Source organism: Siniperca chuatsi, linkage group LG19 (assembly GCF_020085105.1).
Source record: "Siniperca chuatsi isolate FFG_IHB_CAS linkage group LG19, ASM2008510v1, whole genome shotgun sequence".
Classification (NCBI taxonomy): Eukaryota; Metazoa; Chordata; class Actinopteri; order Centrarchiformes; family Sinipercidae; genus Siniperca; species Siniperca chuatsi.
In genome coordinates this window covers 23,835,617-23,848,567 of record NC_058060.1, presented here as the reverse complement: position 1 = coordinate 23,848,567, position 12,951 = coordinate 23,835,617, and the positions used below count along the sequence as shown (strand labels likewise).

The 12,951-nt window shown below is 39.4% G+C and overlaps 2 protein-coding genes and 1 long non-coding RNA gene across 7 annotated transcripts in view; all 3 read right to left on the bottom strand.

Annotated features, from left to right (window-relative positions):
* LOC122866380 (NACHT, LRR and PYD domains-containing protein 12-like) overlaps positions 1-3,970 on the bottom strand; it is a 70,364-nt gene extending 66,394 nt beyond the window's left edge. The window contains exons 1-4 of one of the 5 annotated variants that reach the window (XM_044175990.1): positions 3,485-3,970; positions 2,906-3,055; positions 2,082-2,201; positions 992-1,111 (exon numbers count right to left, since the gene is read on the bottom strand). In XM_044175990.1, coding sequence (XP_044031925.1) covers positions 992-1,111; positions 2,082-2,201; positions 2,906-3,036 — 371 coding nt within the window. In that variant the 5' untranslated portion in view covers positions 3,037-3,055; positions 3,485-3,970. The remainder of the gene's footprint in view (positions 1-991; positions 1,112-2,081; positions 2,202-2,905; positions 3,056-3,484) is intronic. The other 4 variants (XM_044175984.1, XM_044175987.1, XM_044175989.1 and 1 more) reach the window with 4 other exon arrangements.
* The window catches only part of LOC122866379 (hemicentin-2-like), a 480,239-nt gene that overhangs the window by 155,548 nt on the left and 311,740 nt on the right, over positions 1-12,951 (bottom strand). The gene's annotated exons all lie outside the window — the stretch shown is intronic.
* Positions 7,875-11,927, bottom strand: LOC122866414. Its single transcript, XR_006375693.1, has 2 exons — positions 10,728-11,927; positions 7,875-8,441 (listed from the first exon to the last, which is right to left on the bottom strand). It is a non-coding gene; the product is annotated as an uncharacterized LOC122866414 (long non-coding RNA).

Below are 12,951 nucleotides of genomic sequence, written 5' to 3'. Positions count from 1 at the left end.
AATATAAATACTGAAGAGGGTGGGGCTGAGGTTGCATCCTTGCGTCACCTCTCTGCCCTGTGGGAAGAAGTCTGTGTGTTTATCTCCAATTTTGACAGCCAAATTTGTTATTTTCATATATTGATTTAGTTACATCAAATGACTTCCCCCCATACCACTTTCTATTAGTTAAAAAAGTAATTCCTGCATGCATGAATTGTGTCTTTTTTTTTTGTCAGCTGTTCTATAATTTTGAAGGAATCCAATCTGACTTTTGCTTAAGACACTGTGCTCATTGAGGAAGTCTATAATTCTTGAATTTAACTTCCCCAGGTTACTACTTAGGCAGATGCCTCTGTAGTTGTTGGGATCGAATTTGTCTCCATTGTTGAAGACGGGTGTGATCAACTCTTCACTCCAGTTTCAGGGAAATGACCCACACTTAGTACCAAGTTCAATATCTTTAGGATGGCCTATTTGCATTTTCTGTTGGTATATTTTAACATCTCATTTAAAACGCCATCAGGCCCACATGCATGTTTGGGCTGCAGAACCTTCAGTTTGTCTTCCAGTTCTAAGTCCGTGATAGGGTAATCCAGTGGGGTCAGATCATTCGTAGTTCATAGCTCTTTCAAGTTCTTTCAGTTTTTCTGAAATCTGCTCTTAAGCTTGATTCTTTGGAGGTAATATATGACATGAATCCTTGATAAATTCTCTGATGAAAGCCATTTAGGATGCTCTAAACACACAAACTGCTGCTACTGTCAATAATTAGGACGTTTAAAAGTTTGTATTAGTCCTCTTAGATCAGATTACAGCTCTTCTAGGTGACTGACAGCTGTCACAGATGCTAAGTGGAAGATGGCACAAATTATTTCTCTTTGTCTGTATCACAAAATGTTAAATTTTAGTTAGCAAATACATTTTAGTAGGAAATTTAATATATAAATCCAAAATCAACAGAAAACATCGGCAGAGGTAACTGAAAATGAGTTAGTAGCAGTTCTCTTACTTTGTGACTGAGGGTCCAGGTTCATTACTGAAGTATAGAGGATAATCTTTGGACTGGTCACTCTTCAGAGACAGACAGCTGGATCCTGGAGACTCTGCTCTCTGTCTGTGGTGCTGACCTCTGCAAACACCAAAATATTTGCATTCATATCAATTAAATTCAACAGGCTTTATTGGCATGACCTTTGACATGTGTTGCTAAAACACAGTTACAATTATGATGAATGGCATGAAAGGAATTAAATCAACAAAAATAATGTGAGCAACAATGTTAGTGTCACAGCCTGTCATGTCCTCCCCAGCCCGTAATCACCCACACCTGCTCCTAATTACACTCCTGCCCTCAATCAGCCCCAATCACACCCAGTATAAAACCACTCCACTCTCCACACTCAGTGTCCGACCTCGTTTGTGTTTAGGACTCCATGCACCAGACTACACAAGTGTTACATGTGTAAGTTCTCTTCTATTTCTGTCACGGGATAACAGGCAGAGGACACCGAGATGGATGGGAATATCTTTATTTTGGACGACAGCCGGAAGTGGAGAGTGTGGAGATAGGTCGAGTGGATCTGGGGAAGTCACCGGAGGGAATCCACAGGAGACTGGTGAAGCCACGGAAGACTGGAGACCAGAGATACACAGGAAATTGTACTGGAACCAGGGGAAATAGAAGAGAACTTACACATGTAACATTTGTGTAGTCTGGTGCATGGAGTCCTAAACACAAACGAGGTCGGACACAGAGTGGAGAGTGGAGTGGTTTTATACTGGGTGTGATTGGGGCTGATTGAGGGCAGGAGTGTAATTAGGAGCAGGTGTGGGTGATTACGAGCTGGGGAGGACATGACAGGCTGTGACAGTTAGTTAATAGAACAAAAGAGACAAGATTATTATCTTTAGTTATAATCGTGTAATTGCCCTGAGGCTGGAGGCTCTGGAGGTTATACATGACATGAATCCTTGATAAATTCTCTGATGAAAGCCATTTAGGATGCTCTAAACACACAAACTGCTGCTACTATAAATACAAAATCAACAGAAAACATCGGCAGAGGTAACTGAAAATTAGTTAGTAACAGTTCTCTTACTTTGTGACTGAGGGTCCAGGTTCATTACTGAAGTATATAGGATAATCTTTGGACTGGTCACTCTTCAGAGACAGACAGCTGGATCCTGGAGACTCTGCTCTCTGTCTGTGGTGCTGACCTCTGCAAACACCAAAATATTTGCATTCATATCAATTAAATTCAACAGGCTTTATTGGCATGACCTTTGACATATGTTGCTAAAACACAGTTACAATTATGATGAATGGCATGAAAGGAATTAAATAAACAAAAATTATGTGAGCAACAATGTTAGTTAATAGAACAAAAGAGACAATAGATTATCTTTAGTTATTATCGTGTAATTGCCCTGAGGCTGGCTGCGCTTTGTGATGTCAGAAGGTGAAAGGTCAGCCAGCCTCAGGGACAGTTTGCTGAGGCGACTCCTTTCTGTGTTCAACTCTTAGTAGGCATGGGCTTTATAATGACAACAGGCAGGGTCACTCTTTTTAATATGGCTCCAGAATTTGATAGAGCTTTTTTGAATACTTAGAAGAAAGGATATTGGCCTAATTCAGCCCTGAATGCAGAGTTTGGGGTTTTCCTTTGTAGCTGCAGAATGCTTTTGCAGAACTCTGCATGCAGGGTTTCAATTGGATTTTTGTCCCAGTTTGCCCAACCATTTTGTAGTAAGGGGCCCCATACCTCACTGCCATACAATGCAATTAATTCCATAACTGATTTAAATATTTGGAATTTGGATTTGAACTGAACGCTTGGTGGCATAGCAAGTACAAATACAAAATCAACAGAAAAAATGGCATCGGCAGAGGAAAATGAAAATTAGTTAGTAGCAGTTCTCTTACTTTGTGTCTGAGGGTCCAGGTTCATTACTGAAGTATAGCGGATAATCTTTGGACTGGTCACTCTTCAGAGACAGACAGCTGGATCCTGGAGACTCTGCTCTGGCCTCCTCTTCCTCCACACAAGCACTCATCTTCTGGCCTTCAGTCAGTCTGAGAGGTAAAACAGAAACACTGACTGTGAGCTCAGAGCACAAGAATCAAGAAAAACGAGTTTGTTTAAAAGTCACAAACAAGACTGACAGAAAAGGAAGTAACACATAATCTCTCTCTGCGACACACACACACACACACACACACACACAGTATACAGTATAAGAAAATCAGCCTGAACTCCACCTGTTCACTTTTCTTTAAATCTGTGCTTGTTTTCTTGTGTTACTGTAGGTTTAATGTGTATTATTGTTTTCTTGGGTTACTGTAGGTTTAATGTGTATTATTCAGCCAATCACAACTTTGTGTCCATAGATGAATCAAGCTGTTGAGGTCATTCTAACGTTTCTTTCCTCTACAGTCCACAGGGAGAAAACTGACTCAGAGACTCTGACAGTAAAATAATAAAAATGTTGGATTAACACTCACCCTGCCTCCGCCTTCAGTTTTCCTCCTTCTGCTCCGTCAACGCAAAATGAGTCTGACCTGACTGAACATTTTCAGCTTCAGGTTCACCTCCCTCTTCTCGTGTACCTCGATCACATGGTCAGTGTTGCTCCTCCCCTCTTCATTTGCAGAAAATCAGGTGAGTTTTGTGTGTGTTTGTGTGTGTGGTGCTCACACAGATCAGCTGTTTAACATGTGTTTATCAGCGTCTTTATTGGTTCGAAGAGGTTGAATTAAAATTTTGAATTAAAGTATTGTCAAAATTTTGATGTAAATAAATCTATTTTGTTTATAACCAAAGTGCTTTTTCTGTTATGTTTTGTTTTACAGTCTTATAGGACTAAGACTCTTCTGAACATCTGGATGAAAAATTATTTTTAATGTGGGTCTCAGCGTGTTACCAAACCGTGAGAGTTAGTGGGGAGTGGGAGTGCAAGGGGAACAAGCAAACACACAGACAAAACCAAAACATACCAAACACACATCACAGCTGTTGCTCCATATTATTTACTCTCACACTGGATTGAGCTCAAAATGACAGTCAAGGTGGTTTTAATTTACAGAAATTGATTTGATGTGGATTTAGCAAAGTGAGACTTAACCTGGTCAAGTTTTATTAAAAGTTAGAAAAAGTGTTAACGTGTTGGAGTGAACACACTGAGCTGGAAGCTCACACACCTGCAGAGACTTTGGGCATCGGGTCTGTTTACTCTGCAGATTTCACTGAAGCACACAGTGGAAATAAAGTGCTGAGAGTCCCTGAACGCATCATGACTGCAGAAACAGAGAGATGTTCACTGCTCACTTTAATGATGGATTTACTGCTGTTATCGCTCAAAGCTGTTAAAAACCAGCGTCTCAGTCACGTTTGATTATTTCACCTACTTTTGAAATATTACACGACAAATGTGTAAATATGGAGTCTGTTCATCGGTTCATCTTTCCGCTCTGCTGAACTTTTTGCTCTAACGAGAGCATGTATTCTTGCAGCTAGGAAATCTGTCACCATCTACACTGATATTAGATATGCATTTGGAGTCGTGCACGATTCGTAACTCTGTGGAAGAATAGAGGTTTCCTCACGACACAGGTCACATCTATCCAGCATCATCATCTCGTTAACAATCTTCTTGAAGCCCTCAAAGACATCCAATCTATGGCAAGTTCTGCAGAGAAGTCTGCATGGAGGACACATGGTCGTTGTGACCCAGAGGGTGTCTGGAGGGGTCCACGATGTAAACCTTGCTTGCCTAAGCAACTCTTTCCTTATATGGCTAAGCTCTCGCATGGGCTAGATCATGTTTCAATGGGGGGTATGATCGATTTTATTGCTCAAAACTGGGATTCAATTGGGTTCAGCACAGTGGCTGAAAACGTCTGCAAATGAGTTTTTTTGTGATGATGATGCTCGACATAATGTGGGTAAGTCACACAGCACAACACAATCAGCATTTCCCATTTCTAACAACCCATTTCAACATCTCATGATGGACTTTGTTGAATTAACACGAGCTAGAGGATATAAGTATTGTCTAGTTGTGGTTGATTTGTTTTCTAAATGGGTTTGTTGTAAATGTCTGGTCTGTCTTTAAACCTGCTGATGAGCTTGAGTCTAAACAAATGATTGCTCTCAGTGGTCTTGTATCTTCCATCCACTGCACTGCTAACAATATTGCAAGCATTTCTCCTGTGTAAACTGACAATTCCTCACTGGTCCTTGAGATGAAACTCTGGAACAATAAATGCTACTCCTATTTTATTAACATCACAGTTGTACCTCCCTGTCAAGCCCCTGACCTCAGTACGCTGAGTTCTCTGCAGGACTGCCTCTCTGACATAAAAAACTGGATGTCATTTTCTTCAGCTCAACTCAAATAAAACTGAATTTCTTGTTATTGGGCCCCAACACATCACTAAACAAATACTGCCATCTACTGGTAACCTGTCGCAACATATCAAGCCTGCTGCAAGAAATCTCTGTGTCCTGTTTGATTGCAATTTATGTTTTGAGCAACATATCACTAAGCTTGTCCAATCATGTTTTATCACCTCAGAAATATTGCAAAAATACGATCTATTTTAAATCTTAGTGATGCAGAAACTGTTGTGCATGCTTTTATCTCCTCACGCCTCGATTATTGTAACAGTCCGTTTCTTAATCAAAAAACTTTGACACGACTGCAGACTGTACAGAACTCAGCTGCTCGGCTGTAAACCAGGACCGAGAGGTTCGACCACATCACACCTGTTTTAGCCTCTTTACATCGGCTCCCTGTTGGTTTAAGGATTGATTTTAAGATCTTGTTGATTACTTTTAAGGCTCTTCATGGCTCCAGGCTATATTTTAGACCTTGTAATCCCTTATGAACCTTCATGTAGTCTGAGATCTTCGGGCAGGGGTCTCCTGTCTGCTCCTGAGTCCAGGATGGAAACTAAAGGGGACAGAGCTTTTGCCATCAGGGCCCCGAGGCTCTGGAACAACTTGCCCGAAGACATTAGGTTTTCTGAGTCTTTAAGTCTCTTCTCAAAACACATTTTTATCTGAAAGCAGATCCTGATTTTACCTGAACTGGCTGTTTATTTTATTGCTTTTTGTGTATTTTATGTATTTTATTTCTTTATATTTCATCATTCACTGTGGTATTTTATTTCTCTTGTTGTGAAGCACTTTGTACTTTGTTTTGATAAGTGCTCTATAAATAAAGTTTTTTTTATTATTATTATTATTATTTACTAAACTCTTTTATGCATCTGTGTAGATCTGGACGTAACTTTGGTAACTATCAATACATGCTTGGATGGCATGTGAATTAAAAACAAACTCCCTATCCTTGAGAGATGTGCTTGCTGCTAATCCATACACCACACAGCCATAATCTAATATTGATCTAATTAATCCACTGTATACCTTCAAAGCAGTTCTGCCAACTAAACACCTCATTACATTTAGTACTTTCTTACATTTATCTACTACTTTCTGAACATGTACAGCCCATGTAACTCCTTCATCAAACCATAACCCAGAAAACAAAGTGTTTCACTCTCTCCAATTCCTAATTATATCATTTTAGTTTTACCTCACTACCAATTCTCACACAGATCTTTTTAACATGATGTGTTTATGAGCGTCTTTTATGGAGCAAATTTTCTGCCAAACAAACAAAACGTGTTTTATCCTACAAAGACAAAAACAAATATCACGTGGCTTTTGGCACAATCTTTCCGCTGTGATTGTGCTGCGGATTTTCCATGGATGTATTATTACAACATTTCATCATACATCCATGGGATTTTCTCACAAATGTGCTGAGTAATTCGCCCTCCAGCAGATGGCGCTATGAGTCAGGGGAAGAAGGAGAGCTCGCAGCCCGCTCTGAGCATCTTTGAGGTGGGTTAATCAATAACTGACAGGAGGAGGGGATACGGTCATGTTCAAATTTCTTTTTTGTCTATTGCCATTAAAGGGAGTTAGATAAACATATGGATTACTTTATTAATCCCAGTGGGAAATTGCAGTGTTCCAGCACATAAATCAGAAAACAATTATGATATGATACAGAAATCTGAGGTATTGTAATACTACATAGACAACTACTAGTATTGTAAATGGTCTGGACTGTTCTTGTATAGCGCCTTTCTAGTCTTGTGACCACTCAAAGCGCTTCACACTACACATCACAAGAACCACATTCACACGCATTCATACACTTCTGCCTTCCGCCTTGCTTCTCCAACATCCCCTTTAAAGTTTAAGTTAAAGTTGATGTGGACTAAAATGAAATAGAACTTGAAAGCCACATCATTTGTTGCTCTTAAAGTGGAAAAAGAGAATAACATCTGTATCCCCCGATGGAAACTCAAACTATCCAGTGATTCAGAATATATTAACAGTAAAAGTTCACGATGTTGTCACCAGAAGCTCCTGCAGTCACCATGTCTGTCCCTGAGCAGTAAAAACTACACAGTGTGTTGTGGTGAGTACTGTACGTGCTTTTCACAGAATGATGTGAGAAAACCTTGAGATATGTTTTCTACTTTGGCAGCAAGTTCTTCACATACAGTATGGCAACTATAAGGGAGCATTTAAGAAGATTTGAGGAACCTAAACCACTTTTAAACACCTTAACAGGAACAAGAAATCACACATGAAACTTGTGTTCTTTTGTTCCTCTTTCTCGAGTCAGTGACAGTTTGAAATACGCTGTCATGGTTTTAGAGACTTAAAGGGGTTTTATTTTGGCTTTCAGTTAGGAAACAACTGACTTGGTTTCTTTGAGGTCTGATAGTCACCTTAAAAACTGCGTGTAAAAACTTGTTCATAGCTGACAAATGTTTCCAATCAGCATTCGCTCAGGATTAAAGTATTTAACAGTTCAAATCAAGTTTTTTTTTAATGGAGGAGGGTAAACAACTGTCAAACAGCAGAGGAGAGTTACATCATGTCCTCCGTTCTGTCTGCAGAAACATTACATCAGTGGTCCGAAGATAAATCAAAAGCAGACAGAGAAAAGGAGAAGAGAGGAAATGAGATTAAACCAGAATATTCAGTACAGAGACACAGACACTCTTCAAGTAACTTCAGCAGCATTCACATCTGTTTTTAGGGAAGTGGTGGAACAAGTACTCAGATCTTTTACTTGAGTAAAAGTACAAATATATTAGCATCAAACTATACTTAAGGTACAAAAAGTACTCTATCAATAACACATCCTCGTTTATTTCTTGATTATATTTTGAATTAATAATCTGAATCTGCAAAGTAACTAACGTTATCCATAAAATGTAGTGGAGTGGAAGTATAAAGTAGCATAAAATGGAAATACTCGCGTAAAGTACAAGTACCTCAAGTGTCACATTCGACAGTAAACTTTCTGCGGGTGCGAATGAGGAACTGCTGCAGCCGCAACAACAGGACGTGACCTCCACACACACGATGAGTCTATAGAACAAACACAGCTGTTTCACAAAGAGAGATCAGTGAGTTATCCAGCTACCTTTGGGCTTAACTCAGGTTTTTTTTTGGTATCACAAAGCTGGCTAACTTTTAGCCCGGGTACATGGTAACCTACACTGCACGGCTAAATCCTTAAAGTGACAAATAATAAAGAGTTTTTATCTGTCTATAGAATCACTTTGCTTTTCCAGGCTTCCCATGTCCATTCTGGGTTTAAAACAAGACTTTTAACAAACATATAACCTAATGAATGGCGATTACAGCTGCATATTATTTTCTCACACTGGAAAGAATCTCAGTAAATTATAAATGAACCTCATCAGAAATTCATTTGCCCTCGTCAGGACTTTTTTTATTTTCAGTTGTGTTCCTCTTTTCGGCAGCAGGACACTCTTTTAACTGCTTTATCGCTCATTCATAACAGTTTGTTCATCGTGAGACAAAGAAGTACCAAAATGTCACTATTAAAAATTAACGTTTTATCCTTTTATGGAAACTCAAATTAAGTTTAACGATGTTTAGTTAGTTAGGTGGTTAGTCAAGCTTTATTTATTCATGAAATTTCATTGAGATCAAATCTGTTTTGCAAACAGACAATGCATCACTCTTTGTCTTTATGTTTGTACCATTTTAGTCTTCAAATGCATAAAAAAGATCTCATTTGCAAGAGGACAAATTAGATACACACAAGATCACAACAAGACGATTCATTCACACACACACACGCATCCACACTAATTAAAACAATCACAAAAATTATTAGAAATATAAGCTAGTACAACTTTAAAGGTGGGGTATGGGATGCTAGAGAAATCACATACAAATACAATGACAAATACCATGATATAAAGCGAACAATGACAATGGCCAAAATGTTAATCTACAGAATTTAAAATAAGTATCCTGCATCAGGGTTATGACTCCTCAGATATCTTAAACCCTTAAATGAATTGGTTTTATTACACCTCCCTCACATTTCAGAGAAATCTTCTGACTTGCAAAAAAAGAGGCTCAACGTCTGCTTTTATCTCGTCAGCTCATGTGTTTTCATATCTGCACCCTGCTCGTCTGTCTCAGGGTGTGTCTCTGTATTTGTGTCTGTATGTCCTTTACGGGTCTCTGGGTGGAAATACAGTAAATGAAATGACCCAGACATCAGTGGAAATTAGAAACACAATTCACAGCCAGGAAAGCACAACCCTTTCCTAAAAGGAAACGAGTCACCGATCAAACACACACAAATACTGATACGACACTAACTAAAGATTTAATGTACGTGATGTCCGTCAGAGCTGGAGAGTTACAGTTTATGGGCGAGGGTGTGATTTTCCTCAGTGGTTTCCTGTTTAAAAAAAGCTCTCCTAGAATTCCCAAAAAATACCTACCTACCAAGAATCATTTGTACCTAAAAATAAAATAACTCATAAAGTAGATGTTCCTGCTTTCACAGCTGTTTCCTGAGTATATATCAGTACTGGAACATTAAATAAAGAGGTGAAAACAGATTCAGGTTTCATCTTTTTGCTGACTTGTTAACTATCCAGACATCAGAAAATCCAGTGTCCTGTGGTGTAAATGCTGCTTTTTTTCACTGAAACATTGTCATTTAACAAAGTTCAACTTCACCTACTTCAAAAAAAAGGTGCGTGGAGAAGGGAAAAAGTCTGAAGAGGTCAAAACTCCAGCAACACTTGTAGTATACAGAACAACTTGATTGCCAGACCCTGATGAAGCAACAATAAAGTTGTTCTATATTATACAAGTGTTGCTGGAGTTTTGACCTGATTTACATGTAGCCCCAGAAAACCAGATTATGCTTCTCTGGGCTGCATGTATGCTAACGTGCACGGGGGTCGCTCGCATACATTCGAGCAGCTGTTTCTTTTATACGTTTGTTTGCCTCTCCCGCCTCCTGACAGGAGTGGAGTCCGCTGAGACGTTTACGCGTATCTTCTGAGAAGAAGAAGAAGAATTCCAGCACAACAGAGATGCATACGTAACAACAACAACAGTTACTTCGGAGCTGAATTAGGGAACAACTCTGATTATATTCAGTTGTGTACAACCATGTTGCATGAAACAGTTGGACGTGGAGCAGCAGCTTGACACAGATGTAACCCTAATGTATATGAATGAATATTTACAAAAACAGGGAGGCTGCTGAATGCAGCTCACTTGCACCCACATGTTCAGTATTTTCTGTTTATGTTGTGTAAATCTGTATCTAGGAGATGATATATGACACAATAACACACACACACACACACACACCTTGAGTAAGGACGCAGCCTGCTGAGGGTAAAACATGGAGGCGCTCAGAGCCATGAGTCCAACTGGAAATACCAGTCGCTTCACCTTGGAGCCTGAAAGAGACAGAGAGAGGTTATCAGAGTTAAACGTGAGGGTTTATTGATTCAATAATTAATCTCAAAGACAGGCAGACCACAGCTCCTTGGCTGTTTGACCTCTCGTGTTAACTGAGTGACTCCTTATCAAATGCAGCACTCCCTTATTTGACTTCTAAAAGGGGGAAATCAACCCAATTTAAACAAGCAGTTATCAGAGGGGGGCCTTGAGCTCAGTTTGTTTGGGGGGGTTCATTTTATTTGTCAGTCCTGCATAAGAAAAGTTTGTTACTCTATTTCAGTTTCTGGAGTGATAAGGAGCATCTTTTTTCTATGACATCTAAGTGGATTTGTGGACGTTTATTCGATATATCCTTGGAAGTCACACTGAATGATATCAATATGTGTTTCATGTCTGTGCGTTAAGGGCTAAGGGTTTTAAAGGATCTTAATCACATCCGTGATCTGTGTGTCGCAGCCACTGCTGCAGCTCCAACTGCCGACCGCGTTGATAAGCAGCCAAATCAGCAGCCAAACTACAATAATTAACTTCCTGTTGTTTTTAGACATGCACCTGTCTCTTTATCTTTGCCTCACCTCTGTCCCTCCATGCCTCCCCTTCAACTCTCCCGCACCTCCCCACAGTTTGAAAACCTCTGCTTTAAAGAGAAGTCGTCCAACACCAATGTTCAACAATCATACAGGGAGAAATATCCTCCGAGGAGAAGCACGTAGGCTAATTTGTACACCGACTTAACCGATTTAATTGATCAGAATGAAACGCAGCAACATGCCTGCAATCAGACACACCCCAGTCTTCATTAATAAGATGACGCGAAAGGAAAATTTATGTTTCCATAACTGTTCTCTGGAGGTTGATGGAAGGCATTCGGGGAACCGTAGGAAATTAAACTTAGTTAGTGGCAGAGAAGGCAGACGGGAAATTAAGTTTAACGGTTGCTTTTATTCTCTCCTGAAAGAGAAAATTGTTGGATTGAAGGAATTAGGCCTACACACGGCTCGCAAAGAGACACACACTTGCAAAAACTGGCCTGAACTGAAAAAACCTTGAGTTATTTTACAAAATAACTCCTGTGCTACAGACTGATGAACAGCATTTTTTCCTTTTAATACCTTTGATTTTTGTGGTGGTTTGAGTGAGGCACCTCATCACCTCGGCCTCGCTTGTTATTGGCCCGTCTGACCTGATTCGTCTCTGTGAGGGAATGCAGGTCAGTATGTGTGTGTATCTAGGTGTGTGTGTGTGTGTGTGTGTGTGTGTGTGTGTAAAACAGGAAGTGTAATGTTCCCACAGAGTCAGTGAGTTAATAGCTGTGGGCTGCAATTTTAACCCCGGTTTGTTTTAGCCTATGTTTGCCAAATTGGCACCATTAAAAGTATGCTGAATTTGCTATCAGCAGTTCTTGTTTGTAAATGACTCATGAATGTAGAGACAACTATCACTGGATTACCTTTATATTGAAGAAAACTTAAAAGCGTGCTAATTCTTAGGCAAGTTCTGGAATTGTAAGGAGCGTCTTTTTTCTATTTTATCTTAGCAGATTTATGGACGTTTATTCGCAATAGATATCAGAAATAATAACATCGTCGGACAGTGTAAATCACACTGTATCTACAAATGCGTGTATTATGGCTGTGTGTTGAGATTTGACGGAGCTATGACTCAGCAAATTGCAGCTCATGCCTCACGTCTCTCCCTCTGCGTCACTCCGTTTTCACTATCCGTGATTAAGCAGGTGATCTGCCTTAACATCACAAAACAACTAGAATTTTTACAAACAATCAATCGATTAATGGAGAAAATAATTAGCAGATGAATCCAGAATGAAAATCATCGTTAGTTGCAGTCCGATACAAAATAGTTCAACATCCTGCTTTTACATCAATGCATGAGTAATAATAATCTAATGATGTAATATATAACAGTACAACAGTCACAGGGACATTTTCCTGCATTGAGTACTTTTAATACTTTAAGTACATTTTCCTGATTAGACTTACATACGTTTACTGAAGTAACATTTTCAATGCAGGACTTTTACTTGTAACAGAGTGTTTTTACAGTGTGGTGTCAGTACTTTTACTTAATTAAAGGATGTGAATACTTCCTCCATCACTGCACTTTACAG